General features: G+C 37.9%; 1 protein-coding gene across 1 annotated transcript in view; it reads right to left on the minus strand.

Moving 5' to 3' along the window:
* PARD3 (par-3 family cell polarity regulator) overlaps nucleotides 1-18,060 on the minus strand; it is a 411,266-nt gene that overhangs the window by 116,721 nt on the left and 276,485 nt on the right. Inside the window, exon 20 of the mRNA XM_072328130.1 lies at nucleotides 1,244-1,354. Within this exon, the coding sequence (XP_072184231.1) occupies nucleotides 1,244-1,354 (111 nt within the window). The remainder of the gene's footprint in view (nucleotides 1-1,243; nucleotides 1,355-18,060) is intronic.

Genomic DNA, 18,060 nt, shown 5'->3' on the forward strand with positions numbered 1-18,060 from the left:
ATGGATGGAGAAAGACATGAATAACTTTTTATATACATTTATACAAGATTATCTGTTAAAGAGCAAAAAAAATCCCATAATGTAATTCAAACAGATGGTCACACAAGATAAAGTTTCTACAGTTTAACAAGTTGATCTTCAGTAACTCATAGATGTACAGCCTGCCTTAACTGTAATGCAAATCCCTCAGCCCTTAAAACAACTGAAAGTGAACTGTTTTACACTGAACTGACGAGACTACACAAGAGATACTATAATGATGATACCATCATCTGTAAATTTCTGTTCTTACCTACTGAAGACAAAGCTGTATAGAGATGTGGTAAAAGGGGCCATTATGACTAACTATTTACACCTCCTGTATAAGGACAACAACATTTTGTTTCATACTTCCTGCTACAGCTGAGTTACAGCATAATTTTTAAATAAATCATCTCTGCTCATTGTTCACTTTCACTGCTAAACATGCCTGAATCCAGACAGCATTCAAGCTTTGTAGTCCATTTGTCTCCTCATTGAGAAGCTTTCTTTTCAAAGGGGACTCCTTTCCAAACACATCCCTGAATACTAGTTCATTTATGACCAAAGATACCCAAGATTTTAGCTAAATTTATATGAGATATTAGCCTAGGCCCCCACATAACTTGGTCTACAAAAGACAGGATGAAAAATAGATTGGAAATATCAAGAAGAGCATATAAGCATATATTAAATAGGCTTTAATGTTAAGAGAAGCTGACAAGGAAAAATAGAGGTACTCACTACTCATTTTTACAATTAGCAGTTTAATATACATATCATTCTATAAACAGACTGCATGGCATAAATAGACTGAACTCCAGTGACCAATACACTGATAATTATAATTCTTAGGTTGTTTCTAAATCAGTGAATAAACTAGATATGCAAGACTTTGACAAAAAATACAAAACATACTTCACTCTATATAAATATCTGTTTTCTGAAAAAGTCAATAAAATCAGTTTTAGAAAGTCAAAAGAAACCATTTCATATTATTAATTGAGTCTCCCCAATATAGAAAGGAGCCTGGGCCTACAAAAGATGCTTACTGGAGCCAATGTCCAAAATACTAATTTCCAAAATAAATCCAGTTTGTCTTGTTATTTAAAGTATATAAACATATCAACATTTGGGAAATTTCATCAGTTAAAATTGAACTTCAGTTATTTAGTTTAAAAAACAAACTCTCTCTATCAAGGTTTAAGCAAATACTGAAGTCTACCTCTCCTGTTCTTGCTTCATTCGTATTCTCTCCTCTTCTGAAGTAAGAGCTTCCTGCACTTTTATTTTACCAGTTTTCTCACTCTTGTCATCTTTGCGATGTTTGCCAAACCTGTTAATAACACACAAAAAAAGAATCTAACTTGTGAAATGAACACAACTGTATTTTCCTTTTCCTGTGACAAAAAGAATCCTCCAAGAAAGGCTGCTTGAAAACCAGCAAGGGAAAATGCAAAGACCTCAGAATCACAATCTGTAATACTTTCAGGCTGCTTTTGTTGGTGAGCTTTTTTTGTTGTTGTTTGCTTGGGTTTTTGTTGTGTCTGTTTTGTTGGTTTTTTTTTTTGTTGTTTTGTTTTGTTTTTGTGTAGGTTGTTATGCTTTTTATTACTTTTTTTTTCTTCACCCCTCATAAAATCTTATAGAATTTCTTCCTAAAGAACACAACAAAACAAGAAAGGGATAGCTTCTCATTCCTTATTTCTGACCAGGCCACTGTTCTTGAATACAAGGTCAAGCAGTGTTTCAGAAATTACTCAACACTGTCACTGCCAAAGAATGCAAGTATAGCTTACATTAAGTGGAAGCTTTCACAAGTGAACTGCAAAAGACAGACAGCCGTATGTCCAATGATTGCCCAATAAGCAGCACCACCACCCACAATCTCCCCACAAAAGCAGTTTCACCACACAGTGGACAGCATCCAAAATAGAAATTTATTCTTTTCCAGCACCAAGGGTTTAAGGGCTTTTTAAACATTGATACTCATGACTCTTTTTCCCCAAGGGTGTTCCATGCAATGAACAAGGGCAGAGAGCTGGCACTGGCCTGGCTGTCCCAGACCAAAGATGTTGCCAGTCCAATGTTTGCCCTCCTCACATCTCTTACCCCTCAACTGGCTGCATTTCAAGTATTTTAGGTTTCTTCCATATTTGCACATTCCATTGGATTTTTTTTAGACTCTCAGGCAGAGCATGGTCTGACATTTGAGATATTTAGCTATTATTAGGATGAAATTTTGTGTATTTGTTAGGCATTTCAGATCAACTTTGAAAGGAGTGATTTTTGTACAGAGAAATCCAAAGTCTAAACATAGTCCCAGACTAGATGGCCATTTTCTCTCTATTTAAGGCCGGAAGGATTACACATATCTGTAACACAGTATCTTCTTATAATACTTACCTATTAAAAATGGCATCATTTATCGCACTAAACGCAGAAACAATTTTACTTCATGAATTGAAAATTGTGACACTTTGCACACAAAAGCTCATAGCAAAAGACAAAAGCAAGCACTGAAATACTCAATGTCCAGTAACTAGAATGCTTACAATCAGTGAAATAAAACACAGAGTTCTTAAAACTTTCTTCTGGCCTCTGAAGATACACTGTTTATAATAGTTAGATTCCACCAGGCATTTATAGTATTTTCTTTCTTGTTTCTGTTCATACCAGTACAAAACCATTGTGTGGGCTAAATACATACTGTACAGTGAAGAAACCTGCAGAAAGATTCATTTCTGACCACCCAGTGAAGAAAGAACATTATACTGAGTAACCACGTATGTGGATCTTAGAGCAGCTGCTAAAAAACAACAACAAAAACAACCAACAAATGTGCAGTGTAGGAGCATGTACACAAACTGTAAAGTGCATGGCTGTTTTCCACAGTTCCAGACTGCTCGCTTCCAAAGTAATTCAGGCATATGAAAATAAAGTTGTTCATTAATAATTATCTGAAAAATGAACGGCAGAGAACATGATAGGGTTAAGAAACACAAAATACCACATAAAGTGAAATCTCTGGTTTTACAACGTGTTATACATAAAACTGACATACTTAAATTCAGTGACTAGAAATACCACCACGTATCTTTTAAAACATCTCCTATTTATTAAAGGGTAGTCAAAGCTATTATACAAAACAGTTACATATATGACAAAAGAGATTCCAGTCAACTTCTGGATGTCTTACCCTATACAACAAAGAATAGTTAATTTAAAATAGCCCTAAATTTTCTAGCCAAGAGAGGAGCATAACCTTGGCAGACAAACTGTGGAACAGAGCCATTTTACCCTGATGCACAAGGAGTGCTGGGGTGGCAGGGCTCTGTGTGACAGAAGATGCGGGGCTGAGGGAGATGCGCAACATATGTAGTGCTGTGGCACAGCATCTCTGGGATGCTCGTGTTTGCTTCTGCCTGCCACCCTTCCTTGCTTCATTCAAATGTTAGGTAAAGTAAAAGAACCAGCTTCTGGAATAGTCAGTGTGTTTTTGAAAATGAGCTAGTGGTTAAATATATATACATTTATTTATATATATATATATATATATATGAAACTGGATCTTTGTTACTATCTATTAGATTTGGGCAGCAAAATAGCATTTTTATCACCAAAAATCAATTAATTGTAGGAGGAGAAATTTATTGAAATCAATACCCTATTAAAAAAAAAAAAAAAGTACACAGTCTATTTCTAATAATCCTTGTAAGCAATGATTGTGGGCCAAGCACTTCTCACATTAACATGTAATGCAAACCTAGTAAAAACTGATGGTCTGAGTTTCCAGATCCAGAACAAGCCACACACGCTGTGCTTCAACAGAGGCAGAGTGTTCAGTTTGCTTTGAGTCGTGAGCAATCTGTGGCAACAACCCTTCTTCTCTTTCAGGACACGTTCTGATCATCTTCTGCCCTTGAGAACATTCCCAACAAAGTTTCAAGAAGATGTTGCTGGTCCTTTCCCAGGTATTTCAAAGGGTGGCCACATTTCACCACTCTGACAGGAGACTTTCCAGTGCCAATCTCTGACAAGATCTGTGGTCATCCCAGCAGTGGACAGCCTGGCAGAATATGAACCGCAGTGGTCTTGGAAAGTTGCCTTCTCTGGACTTTGTCACCCGCAGAAGTGATATATCTGCCATAATCACCACTGCCTGTAATAAGTTCAGCAACATTAACTGCACTGTCCCTACCCTCAGACCCAGAGCAATCAATGCCATCCTCCCCCTCCCTGATTGTGGCTCCATGTCTTTAACAGCATCACCTGCACAGGTTGTTCTGCATCACACTTGTATGTCTCAGAGCTGCAGAATGGTTTTGGAAGCATGCTGCCTTAAGCAATTCTAACTCTAAATACTTCTGCAGACTTTTAGCAAGACCACTGTGCAAAACAAAATTTTACAAGTTTAAGATTTCTCTTTTCCACTGAGATCGCATGTCTCACATCCCTGTTAAGCTTCAGCTTACAAAAGGAGAAGCAGCAGACAAACAAATGAAACAGTTTTTCAGGCTCCAGTAACACTTAAGAAAGGTGTTTAAAAGAACTGCGAAGAAAATACATACATACACACATACATGTACCCAGATCCAACCTTATATTTCTGTAAATACTCCCTGCTCCCAATGACTCTCAGAGCTTTTGCTAAGATTGCTCTCACTAACTGTAAGTGTGTTGATATTTATTTCTACTAAAAGTGTTTTCTCCACGAAGTACAATTTACAGCCATAATGAAGCCCACAGCCCAAATCAGCATCCCTCTTCACCAAATTTATAACAGACAACATTTACAAATTATTTACAATCCATGCTTCAGCCAAGTTTTTAACTACAGAAGAGCAATGTACAGCAATGCTAAGACACACAATTAAAGCAAGCTGCTAAGTACTCAACTGTACAGCACTCAGTGTACTCTGATGATTAGGCTGGTGTGAAGCTACTCAAAATCACCAGTTCTTCCAGTTTCCTCCTGTTTCTACTCTGATTTATAAATATCAGATGAAACAGGACACTTAGAAGCCAAAATAAGGGTATTTAGATGTCTGAAATGCAAGCAATCTATACAATATCCTTTCAAGCACACTAAATGCATAGCCTATAGTCACCCCATGCCCTCACAGCCCATAGTGAATCCCTGCCCTTTCCTTTAGCTGTGTGAATCAAACAAAGAAAAGCATGGGTCAGCTCCCCAGACTTACTCCTAGCCTTTAAACATCTCAACTTGAATACATTGGCCCAGGGAAAAGATCTGGCTTACGTTTGTATAAGTTTCACCTCATTAAAGGTGCAAGTGGCACGTGCTGTGACTTGTCCCATGAATATTAACATGAGTGTTGCATTCCCTGCAACCAACCAGTTCTTGCTTCATTGGGAAAGGTTATTTCTTTATGGTTCATCTACTCAAAAGGAAGGGAATTAAGATGAACGCCCCATATGTCAGCCAGGGAAACTGTGGAATTCTACTGCTGCCAGTCCTATTTCTTCCATAATACATATCTTGAATATACTGGTACGCCAGCTTAACAGCTTACCCATGAAGTAACTGCTCACTTCATGATAACAACCGAAGGCTAGAAACTCACAGAGTGCAGTTACTAACAATATCTCCATTGTAAAACAGTAATCACACCCATTTGTCCTGTGTCAGAGAGACATCAGACTTCTGCAAGAACATGGCCTCCCTCTGCACACAGCTGGGTAGTACGTGCCTGAGCAACTGGTGATGTTCAGGTTCTTGTCTGAACCTGTGTTGCTCTCATTCTCATTGATGTAAGGCTGGCTGCTGGGATACTTGTGACAGTTTTCACACATGCAACTGAAAATGAATTTTAGTGAACAGGAGGACTGCACTGCTCAGGACCTGTGCAGAAACAATGCTTCATGCATTAGCAAAAAGGAGGACAGCATTAAAAAAAACAACAAAAAGACATGAAATACTGTCAGAATTAATAAAACAAAACAGTGCAGAAAAAGGAGCATCTGTGACACTGGTATACAGACAATCCTGAGAACCAAATTTCAAGCTCCTGCCATTTTCTGCCAAAAAGCTGGTAAGCTATAGAAGCCCTACCTTAAATCAGCACATAGGATACCAAGGCATAGACACAGGTCACCCCATGGTGCACAAGCAAGAGCAGTCAAGCTGCACACACTGTTGTTTCACATATCTATGACAAAAGAAGTCCTGATGCAGAAGCTAGAGCTATATCACCTGCAGCCACCAATTCCCCCGTCTGAATACTTGGAAGCAGCGCACAGAACATTATTACTTGTAGTGGAAAATAAAGATCAACATGAAAATGTACTTCAAGCACAAGTTTTGGCTTTTTTAATTATCTACTGATAAATACATTATTTGATAGACATGGCTTAATATATCCTTCAGGGCACATACGTGTACAGTTAAGTAACAGTCTTATAACAGTCGCAATAATTTTAAATATAGTAACAACATCTTACTTATTTACTGATTTATTCAGTTCTCTCATCTAAATCCTATTTACAGCACAGCTAAACAAAGATTAGCTTTAACAAATAATAACTAAAACATAGTTTAATTTTAATCTGTAACTGAATAAGCGAGAAGTTCCAGAAAAATCTTCTATGACTAATTGAAATACAAGTCATAAATTAAAAATACCCTGTCTATCCGAGAGTGTGAGAAATTGATGAAAGAGAGCAGCTGAAATCTTGTTCACTCTAATTGCCAAGATACTCCAGGGTTCTACTTAATTTATAGCTTCTTAATTCTCCTTTTACATTAAGGGTTAGAGAAAGTTTCAAGATAAGTGTAAATGCTCAAAGTCATATTCACAGATCCACAGACTTAATCCTCAAATTCAGCCGACAATAGCAATGATAAGTGAAGAAATTCAAAAATAAGAGTGGGCTATTTTTAAAAAGTATGATCCCTATAATATAATAGTCAAGCCATATTAGAGGAGAGGACTATCCTCAGGCCCTGTTGTACCACTGATAATAAAAAGACAAAAACACAGACCTATGAAGCTTGACCCTAAAATAGGAAATCCCATGAACTCTGTGGGTAATCTAATCAAATCCAAATGCATACATGGACCTCTCTGCTAGGCCCTAGTTGGCTTAATTTGGCAAGCTTGCTTGCTGGAATGACCATCATCAATGAGGAGGTGGCCTCACCCAACTCCTATTGCACTCAGCAGAAAGGCTCTGATGAGAAAGTGCCTCCAATGGCTTTGGGTCAATGCATCAGTGCAAATGAACACTGCAAGACTACCCAGAGGAGGAAGATGCTTGTGGCACAAAAGAACATGTAAACAACAAGCTCAAGCTACATCAAGATGCCAGGTATAAAAGATATTTTCAATATATATAAGGTATACACATGGATAATACACTTGTAAACAATTATCCATAAATACAAACACCAATTGAAGAAATGAAGGAAGGAGGATATATGGATGGCAGCAACAAAAATTCTACATTCGCAACTTTTCTCAAAAGTAGCTTCAGTTTACAAGAATCTATATCAGCAACCTGCAACATACATAAAATCTGCTAAATGGATTTTACTCCAGTGCGTTACTGATGAGATCACTGCCGTCTGCCAAATTATCCACATATTTCATTAGAATACAGAGCTATAGAAGAAACATGCATTAGTTGATTAATGAGAAAAACACAAAAAAAATATTGAGCCAGAAGTTCAGCAGCATTATGTCTGCAACTGAAAAAAAGACTACCATTAAAAATTAGCAAATGGTGTCTTCTGTTAGTCTATCAGTTCTGTCTCCAACGCATGTTCTTTTCCTCACTGTATTCACACACACACAACCTAACGCTACTCACAGGATTTTGCAATGACTTCTGTACTCTTTTTCACCATTCTGTGTCAGCAAAATCAGAAGATTTATATTGCAAAAGATTATTGTGACATACTCACACATTCTACTGCTAAAATAGAATTTAATAAGGATAAACAGTTCAACATAAAACACAAACAAAAGTCTCCCTGACTAGTGATGACTTGAGTGTTTACGAGCCTTACTCGAGAAGCTAAACTGTGCAAGTGCTGTTTTTAAAATAGCCTTTTAAGTGCAAATGTTTACATATTTGCAGTTTATATCTAGAATTAGCCAGTTTTCTCAGCTAATCAAAGTAGTGGATAAAATCACACGTGTTAGGAGGGAGGACAGAAGCTGCTGGCATGACACAGCAGCATCACTGTCCCGAAAGGATACAGACACACTGATGTAAGGGAGTTGGGAACTGGGATACAGGAGCAGGTTTCCTTGCTGTTCTTAAACCTGATCAAAAAGCAGTCCTCCTCATGCAACAATCAGCAGAAACACCTTGCCAGAAGGGTTCCTGCTGAACTCAGGTTCCAGAATCAAGAAAGGTTATTACAAAACGTTCATGGAAGGGGGGAAAGCTCTTGAGAGAGACACTAATATTTCTTCAGAGCAGTAAACCCTGCCTTCAAGCTCATGCACTAATCGTGAATGCAGACACAAACCAGGAGAACCAGTGGTCAGCAATCCAAACCATCAGCTCTCTCTACAGCTGCCAACCTGTGCACATCTACTATGAAAGCACGTGACACTCTTCTGTGATATCAGTCACACATTTTCTCCCAGCATCCTCTGCCTCACTTTCCAAACATCAAAACCAGGTTTCAGTGGTGTTCAGGCAGGGATTCCGGTAGAGCCAAACAAACAAAGGCTACTAAAAAACAACAGCCAGGAATGCACATCCATCTCAACACCTCTCATACAGCGCTACTAGCCACTGAGACAACAACAACCCTGCAGTGGAAACAACATATGGGACTGGTGACTGTTTCCAACCACTGTGGAATAATCTGTCTTTGTGAGTCAATATCCCAACTTCATAGAAAGTGGGGATAATGCCAAACCAAGAGACATGTCATGAGGTTTCGTTCAATTATTTTCATAAACAGTTTTGATAACATTTCCTGAAAGGCATGACACAACAGGCAGAATATTATTCACACCAAGGCTCTCTCTTTTCACAACTTAAGCATTTGTAATATTTACTTCCAGCATAAAATGGTGGAACTTTTAAAAACAGATTTCTTTTAGGAGAGGCCATCTGTTTGCAAATTTCATAACAGAAGATAATCTTGCATTGCTTCCCATGGTTGCCTAAAGCTAGCAGGAGCCACTGACAGGTGTAATAAAATTATTATTAATAAGAATAACTGATGTAAATATTATTAGTCACAAGAAATAAGAAAGAAAAAAAACAAAAACAAAAACAAAAAAAAAAAACCAATGAATTCAAACAAATGTAGGCTTAGACAGGATGAGAAGGTCAAAGGAAGTGGGGATAGTTTTACAACAATAATATTTATAAATTGTCAGCAAATCAGCAAACAAAGAAGAGATTTGTCCATTTTATGTCTGAAACAAAACTCAGTAAGCAACAACACAGTGCACTGAAACTGACTACATGTAATGCATTGCCTTGGTAGTGAGCCAAAACCTGTTAAACTGTGGGTTGTGGCATCCCAGAAGGGATAAAGAAGGAAAGAGACAGCCTCTGCAACTACGTTAACAATCATTAGTGGTAGAAGCACCCACAGAGGCAGGACATGGGATTTTAAGGGAAGTTTGACAAACTGGTTGTTTTAAAGTTTGCTTTTGTGACAAGAAATCCAATATGCTGCATGTATTCAAAAATCAGAGTAGTTACCAACCACAAAGTTCCTTGCTAAGAGATTGGATTTCACACACAAACTGTGCATTGCGATCTCTGAAGAAAGTATCTGATACACTGCACAGAATACTTTAAAAACTGTGGAGCAGGTTAGGTATTAATAATACTGTATTGTGCATTTCCAATTACCAATGTCCACTAGGAATGCTGAGAGAGTGTTTAAACCACGGCCACTCTTCAATGCCTTCTTGTTACAACTATACTTCTAATTCCTGCTCTGTTCATTTTAATGCATTATTGTTTCAAAATACAATGCTGCAAAATTGCAAATTACATCTGGCTCAAGGACTGATTATGAGAAATACTAGCACTTCTGCCTCTGCGTGAATAACTCTGATAATAATGAGAGATTGATTGAGCTCCAAGAAGTCCAAATGATGAGAAGGGTCAATTTGAACATTTCTATTAGCTTCTTTTGTTAAATCTAACACTTTGCCAGGCCAGAGACAAATACTGCATCTGGTTACCATGATTTTTTCCAACCCTACAGAAGTACAATTTAGAAAATGGGTACTGGTCTAAAGGGAGACCTTGTAAAAATGTTAATGAAGCACAAAAACCCATCTATTTCACTGGCACTCAAGAGAAGGCAACAGAAAAAGGAAAAGTTGCAAGGGAAATTTGCCTCAACTCTTTTCTAGCAGAAAAAGAGAAGAAAAACAAACTAAACCAAAAAACAAAAACAAAGCAAAAAGAAACAAAACAAAACAAAACCAACAAAAACAAACCAAAAACAAACCCTCAGCAATACAAAAAATCTTCATTGCTCCATTTTGCAACTGGAACACTTGCTTGCATATACATGAGAATGCCATACCTTATGTAAAAGTCAGCTTCAAAAAGCAAATTGCTAAAGACGTGCAAAAGGCAGAGAAATGAAGACACGCATGCAATACACTGGCTAGCTAGACCAGGATATGGCAGAACACTTTTCCAACAACTGAGTCGTGCAGCCTTGCAATTACACTGTATAAAATCAGCAAAGGTTAACGTAGATACACAAAAAGTTAATCAAAGTACTGACAGTTCATCCGGAACCTTCCAAAGATTAAAACTTCCCTACAGATCTCATTATCTAGAAATGTTAATATGTCAGTCAGCACTTTTTCTGTCAATTACTGAAAACCGGGGTTGATAGGAATCTCATGGAAAATAACCTCTGTAGGGTAAATTAAGCAATATAGGATGTCTATCTTCAGATTCATTCACACATTTACGTTTTATAGGAGATAGGAAAGGCACAAATGTTTTCCAGCAGAGAACAGGCAATGCAGCAGGATCTGTGGGACGCGTCTAAGCATGATATCCCCAGGGCCTGGGTGAGCCTGCAGCTGCCGTTCTTTTCCCCAAGGATGCCTATGGCAGAGAAAGGCAGTTCCCCTCACTGAGCTGCAGAACCAGAGCACAGGTGGCTGTAGGCTACAGTCGAGGATTTCCTGCAGTGTCATTTAAGTCTCTTCAGAGATGAAAAAGAAAAGATTACTACCAATTTATTAAAAAGCAATGCCAGCAGGACACTTATGCAAGTGTTCTAGAATATAACTTAATTATAAAGTTGCATTGAATGCCCCTGGATTGTCATACAAACAAAGGACAAAAAAACAGCAGCAATGCTATTTTGGAAGTTTGCTAGGAAGGGAGGACTAAGCCACAAGAGCTCACCAGAGCTAGGCCTCTTTTGAGCACGCATTAGCATGCCACTGCTGGCTTAAATTCTTCCGCCTATTCTATCCACTGCTATTCTGCCCTGCAGCATGAAAATTTAGTTTATACATGCCATATCTTCTGGGTGGAAAATGAAGAGGGAGAGACTTTGCAGGGCAGCAGCACTGGTGGAACAAAACATCTCTGGGACAGAGGCAGCACGGCATGAGCAGATCCTTGCTGGGGAGGTAGTGTGGAAGTGAGTCCCCACAGCAGAAGGTCCAGAGCTGCCTCCCAGGGACATCTCACCTCCTGGAGCTGCCGGCAGCCAGAGAAGGGCTGTCTTCGTGGTACTGTGCTTGAAATAACTCTATCAGTTACAGTTTCAATCGTTGATTATTTCAAGGCCAGTCTGGGAGCAAAGGTTTATTTCAGAAGGAAAACATGCACAAAGCAGGGCTTGCAGAGACGTGTGGTGGTGAGGCTTGATTTCTGGTTCCAGCTTCTGTGTAAATAAGCTCCTAGCACGGAAGATCTGAGACTGGCACCAGCCCAATACACACTGGTGTTTTTCTCATTTGTACATGTTCAGGCACTATAAGAAATGAGTGACTGGGCATTTGTTTGTTTAGAAAATGAGACAGATGATATTTAAAATAAACCCAGCTCTGACATCAAAGATATTCAGCTCCTGAGATGCTCTTCCTGAGATGAGATCAGCTCCGCTTCTGCTCAGTGCTGCACATGGCATGCAGCAATCGTTACTGCCACTTTCATATTTCTTCAGAATAAAAAAAGAACAGCAAAAAAATAAAATAAAATAATTTTAAAAACAACAACAACACATTTTTTTTTTTTTTATTATAGGCTAAAAAAAGAATTAGCAAAGTATTTCAGGCTTCACAGGTGATATCAGAATCCCATTAGTTACCGATGGTAGTACTGTTGGTATCATCACCTGCTCAGCAAGATCAGAGGAAAGAAACACTTTGTCTGTTGCACTGCACATGAAATTGATGCTTGTAGAAGCATGTTGTGTTCTGAGTTTCAGGATTTTAGTGCTACGGGTTAAAGATAAAGATAGCATCTAAAATAATATTGCGAAATATTTGTGATTTATTTGTGGCATGCTGCTGTTGAAATGTGTAATAGCAATTCAGTTTGAATTTTAAATACTGCTGCCACACCTGGTGTTGACTATGCTGGAAGCACTTGCAATTGGTATAAAATTGTACCACATTCATCATTGTGGTACTTAAAAATGCTGATACTGCTAAGATTCCAAATGCATTTTTTTTGCTACTAAATCCTTTTTTTTGGCAGAACTCTGTAGAACTAATCCATAAACTTTACTTCTGCCTAGTTTTCAGTTTTCCTACTATGCATTACCTGTAACAATGTAACAGAAAGAAATGAAATCTACATATATTTGCAGTTACCCAAAAATCACACTGACCTTGCAAACTAAACTCAATACCAGTGCCTACAAACCATAGGTAGTGCATGCTTTTAGCATATAAATATTATGTATTTCTACACTGCAGGAAACACCACAGGGCATCACAGCACTTGAAGACTCTATCATTGGCTAGGTACTATCGCCATTTTTACGATGAGAAACAGTTCTTCTTAAATGACTTATCAGTCTCTTTCCATAGCCTCCACTGTTTGTATCCCTCTAACAAAGCTGGATCTATGCAAATACTTCTGCTAAACTAAGTACTTTTAACAATTTTACCAGTACAGCATTCCTAACATATTTTCAACATGTAATTTAAATCTTTTTAAATAGACATATCAATGGAATCCAATTGTATTTATTGCAAATCATTAAGACCATTAAGTAGCTCCATGAAAACATAATATATGCTTCCTTTTTTGAGTAGGAGCTACAAGACTGACATCAAAAAAAGAGAATTTGTAGAGTCTATGAATTTATCTTCTACTAAGGCAAATGCTTCAAGATTTACTGCTAGACCCATCATCAGCCAGACCAAACATACATCGTAAAAATGAATCTATCTCTGCAGGGTCTATTTTATAAACAACTATAGTCTTTTCTTACCCTCTCGCCTATTGTAAGTCTGCACAGAAGCAGTAAAAGTTAATATGCACTACATTAACTACTGAAATGTTATTGTGCATCAAAAAGGTTTACTGGTTTACTTTGCAAACTCGCCTACATGAAAGCCATAAAACTGACATATTGCGAGTCAGATCTACGGTACTGCATTGCAATCAAGTTCTTGCTCTCATCATTTAAAAGTTGTTCTACATGATCTTCAAAAGAAGATTTTTGTATATGATACACCAGATATTTTTAGCACTTTGGAATCAGGTAACCATATAACAAACACCAGCAACAGGATAAATTGCAAAGAATGGAACATCCACACCCTATTTTGTACTCAAATGCCAAGGTACCTGTGTCATTGTCTAAAAAAATCCTTGAGCTGCTAATCACTAAAAGCCCAGAAGACAGATCTGAGCCGAATCAGCATTCAGTTGCCTCGTTCTGGCACTCCACCCTTGGCAACAACTACTGACCATTGTTAAAGACCGAGTACTGGAGAGCTGGGTCTTACCAGGGATTATTCAATATGACATGGCTGCATTCTTATGTTCTCACACAAAACTCTATAGAAACTGCTGAAAACAAATGGAATTAGAAAACATCTTCTCCACCTCCAAATGTAATATAAACCCACTTCTCTGTGACTGAATGAACTACAAATACTCAGGGTTTTACTTGATATCTGTACTTTGAGATGAAAGTGAAGAATAAATGCAACAGAATTATGGTTTCAATTTAGTCTCCAGCATAGCAAGAAATAATAGAAAGGAAGATTTCTAATGAATTTCTTCCTCAGTTTCAAAGAAAATAATAATCTTTTCAAGTTCAGTGGATCATATCGGGCACTATCAGGTATCACATTAGCCTGTCACGCTTGGTGTCCTAGTACTTGCCAGTTCAAGATGAGTCAGCGTACAATGCATGGAAGCTCAGTGAATACAACCTGTTTACAAGTAAGTTCTTTCCTAACATCCAAGACACAAAGGTTGGCTCACAGTTACAAACATATGCTTAGCCACATGATTTACTGCATTCTTGATGCTGAAGAAACTGCAGGGGCAGTAGTTCCTTGGAGTAATCATGCATCACAAGAATCCCTTAAAATTAAAACTTTCTGGATGAAAAATTTATTTTGGTTTCACATTTGTGTTTTGTAAGAAGTAGTGTTAATTCATTCAGATTTTTTGTATCAGGGATTATTCAGTGAGTCTTGTTCCTACCTCCTCTAACCAAGGACAAATACTTTTCACTTGGAGAGTGGTAAAGCACTGGAACAGGCTGCTGAGAGGCACTGTCAAATCTCCATCATCCTTGGAGATATTTGCAGCTCAGCTGGGCGTGAGACTCAGTAAGCTGATGAAATGTGGATGTTGGACTGCTGTGAGCAGGGCTGAATCAAGCAGAGATCCCTTCCTGCCTGAACTGCTCTGTCAGTGCATTATTTCAATGCCTGTTCAGTTCCTCTTAATACAACCCTTTGTTTTTCCCTCACTTTTCTATTTATTTATTTATTTATTTTCCTTCAAAAGAACTGATAAAAGGACTCAAAGTGAGGGAAATACTACTTGCACATCTCATGGGCATTCTGTTTCTAATATCAGCTTTTATCTTTCTCTTTCTGCAAAAGTTTTGTTCCTCTTATTTCTCTCTGTAAAAACTAAAAGCCCAAATAAGCCCTCTGAATGTCTGGTACCCACAGTTTTTCTTTCTGCACTCAGAGAAATGCATGGCCTCACAGACTATTTCTATTTCAGCATGTTTCATTCCGTAAATCCTACTGGCCTATCCTGCCATTCTCACTGAAATGTTGTACAACTCTGTCTCTAATGATTACTTCTCTGCACAACTGTAAGACACATGGAAACCCTAGCAGGAGGCACCATCATTCCCATGCACAGCATTGGTCACAAGAAGTGAGAGCTTCATCTTCTAGAGAAGGATCAGCTCTCCTACAGCTGCCTACTTATGTACTTCAAGTGACTATCACATAATAGCCTGTGACAACTCGTGCCACAAAAATACGTTAAGTTGCACTACTTTTCTTCTGAGACAACTTTCCTATTCCTGTCTTTAAGCATGATAAAAAACAAACAAACAAACAAAAAACCCTCAGTTCTAAAAACAATCTTCAGACAAATCATCTGTAACCTTTATAGATATAAAGTATTATCAGTAGCAATTAAAAGCCTCAAAGAACATTTCTAACAAATAAGGAAACAAATGCTGTTATTAGAGCTTTTCATCTAACAGGTCCTTCACGGTTCCAGACAGTATTTATTTACTGTTCTTTGTTAAGGACTAATATGCTGACTAGTTAGTAGTCTTCAATTATCACATCAGGTGGAAGAAAAAATTCTATTTCTATACGAGCTAAAACTGAAATTGACTTTGAATTTCTGAACTGTCAACAAATTCTTCTACGAAAAGGCTTGCTTTACAGAGATTATAAAGTAGGTGTCATCCTTGACACTTGCTTTCTATATTCATACTCCAGGCCTGGAAGAGAAATGCTGCAGAACGCCAGGAAGGATCTTGGAGGGCTCAGCTGTCACACTGCGTGCCTCCCTCACTTGCTTTGCAGTCAGATACAGTGCTGTAGATGTCAAAGGTTCTCTATTTAAACTCACTGACAAGAAAAGAAAGAATACTGGGAGAATATGTTAGCAGCTACTATGAACTTGTCTCTAGTATCAGGTCATCCTGACACTTAATTCAGGATGCTAGAAACAAAAGCTCTGATTCTATTCAAATTAAAAAACACACGATATGCCCCCATCAGATATACAAGTTCAAGACTTACTATGGAAAAATCCAGCATTAGGAGTACATACAACAAAGCACTGCTTTCTGTCACAGTGACAAACTAGAAAGCCATATATGATTACGTTAATCTCTCATTTAAGATCTCTCTCACAATTGCATACCACTGCTCTCTGTGTTTCATGTAAAAGTCACTGTTTACTAACCACTTAATGAAGCCGCATTCCTCAAATCCCTGACAGAATATGCGAGGTTGTTTGGATTAGAAATAAGAATTTGCCATCCCACTGACCACTTTAGTCACAAACATCTGTACCATGGGGATGAAGGCAATGAAACACAAATCTCTTCTAAGTGTCTGATTACACCAAACAGAAGAAAAATGGAGAAAGTGTGGAGAGGAATAAAGGAGCATCATTTGTCCTTCTAAAAACTATTTCCAATCAAGCTTACCTCTTTCCTTCTCTTATTTACTTTTAGTTGGAAAGAAGGAAGTAAAGAATATGAAAATGCTTTGAAAGACATTTGCAAGAGTCCTTGGTAATTGCCTGCATCAAAAATGACAATTTGTTGCATGGCTGATTTCATCTGAAAAGCTCTTCTGACTCTGCATCCCAGGAGATGGCTGAAACTTTGGAAATAGATCATGACCAGGTAGCCCAGAGCAGCGCAGCACATGAAAGCATCATTAACAGCATCCAACTTGCAGCCAGGACAAAAATTACACTCTTCCTTTCAAAACTGAAAAGCCATCACGCTTAAATCTTGCATATAGGATTGCAGTTTGTCACACACACATTTCCTAGCTGGTAGATGAGGGGAAGCAGATGTGGACTTAATGAAGGTTGTGCCATCTGGCGATTAGAGAGCTATAGCAGGCATAGAACAGCACAAATGGCTCAAAATTCCATTTACCTGAGCAACGACCCACCTCAACTTTTTTTGATGAAATCTTTAGTAAAAGTACCACAAGCTGCCTACAATGTTCTCAGATGACTGTTAGCAAAGCCAGGTGCAATTCAGTGTGCGAGCAATGATCTTTGAAATTTAAAATGATACAACAGACAGGTGTTTAAGCAATAACCTCTTACTTCATGTTCTAAGACTGAAGATTTATGGTATTTAGTGACATGAGCAAAGCACTAAAAAAAAAAATAATAATAATAATAATAAAAAAATTAACTTCTGAAACTCGTTCCCTTGCTTTCAATTAAGTTTATGTATCAGAAGGGTTATTCACCAATATGAATTTCTATTCGTCACACTTCCAAGGAAAATACCATTATCGTTGCTTCTTAAGCTACCGAATGATGAAAATCAAACTACAAATTTTATTTTATTGAGTTCAAAGCATTTTCCAGTCCTGTTGATTGGGGTATAATTCAATTGTATATTACACAACTCAGACACCTTCTTGTCACAAGCCTGCTTAAAAGTATGAAGGCTGTTATTAAATAAAAGTAAAATAAGGTAATTACTAAATCAGTGTTATAAATTTGTTTAAGTTTCAGCTAGGACAGAATTGCTTTTCTTCAAAGTATCTGGTAAGATAACATGTTTTAGTTCTGGAAGAAAAACAGTGCTAATAACGGACCAGTGTTTATAGCTGCTTCTAAGCAGCATTGTACAGAGCCAAGGCCATTCACAGCAAAGAGCCCAAGGAGCTGAGAGGGAACATAATTAGAACAGTTAACTTAAATTGGCCAAAGGGGTATTCCATATCACATGATAACACATGGAAGGAGTTTTGAAGGGAGTGGGACTGTATCTTGCTCTCTTCTGCTCAATGAGGGCTAGCTGGGCATCAGTCAGTGGTGGTGAGCAATTGCTTGTGCATTATT

The sequence above is a fragment of the Excalfactoria chinensis genome, chromosome 2 (genome assembly GCF_039878825.1).
Source record: "Excalfactoria chinensis isolate bCotChi1 chromosome 2, bCotChi1.hap2, whole genome shotgun sequence".
In the NCBI taxonomy this organism is placed as follows: Eukaryota; Metazoa; Chordata; class Aves; order Galliformes; family Phasianidae; genus Excalfactoria; species Excalfactoria chinensis.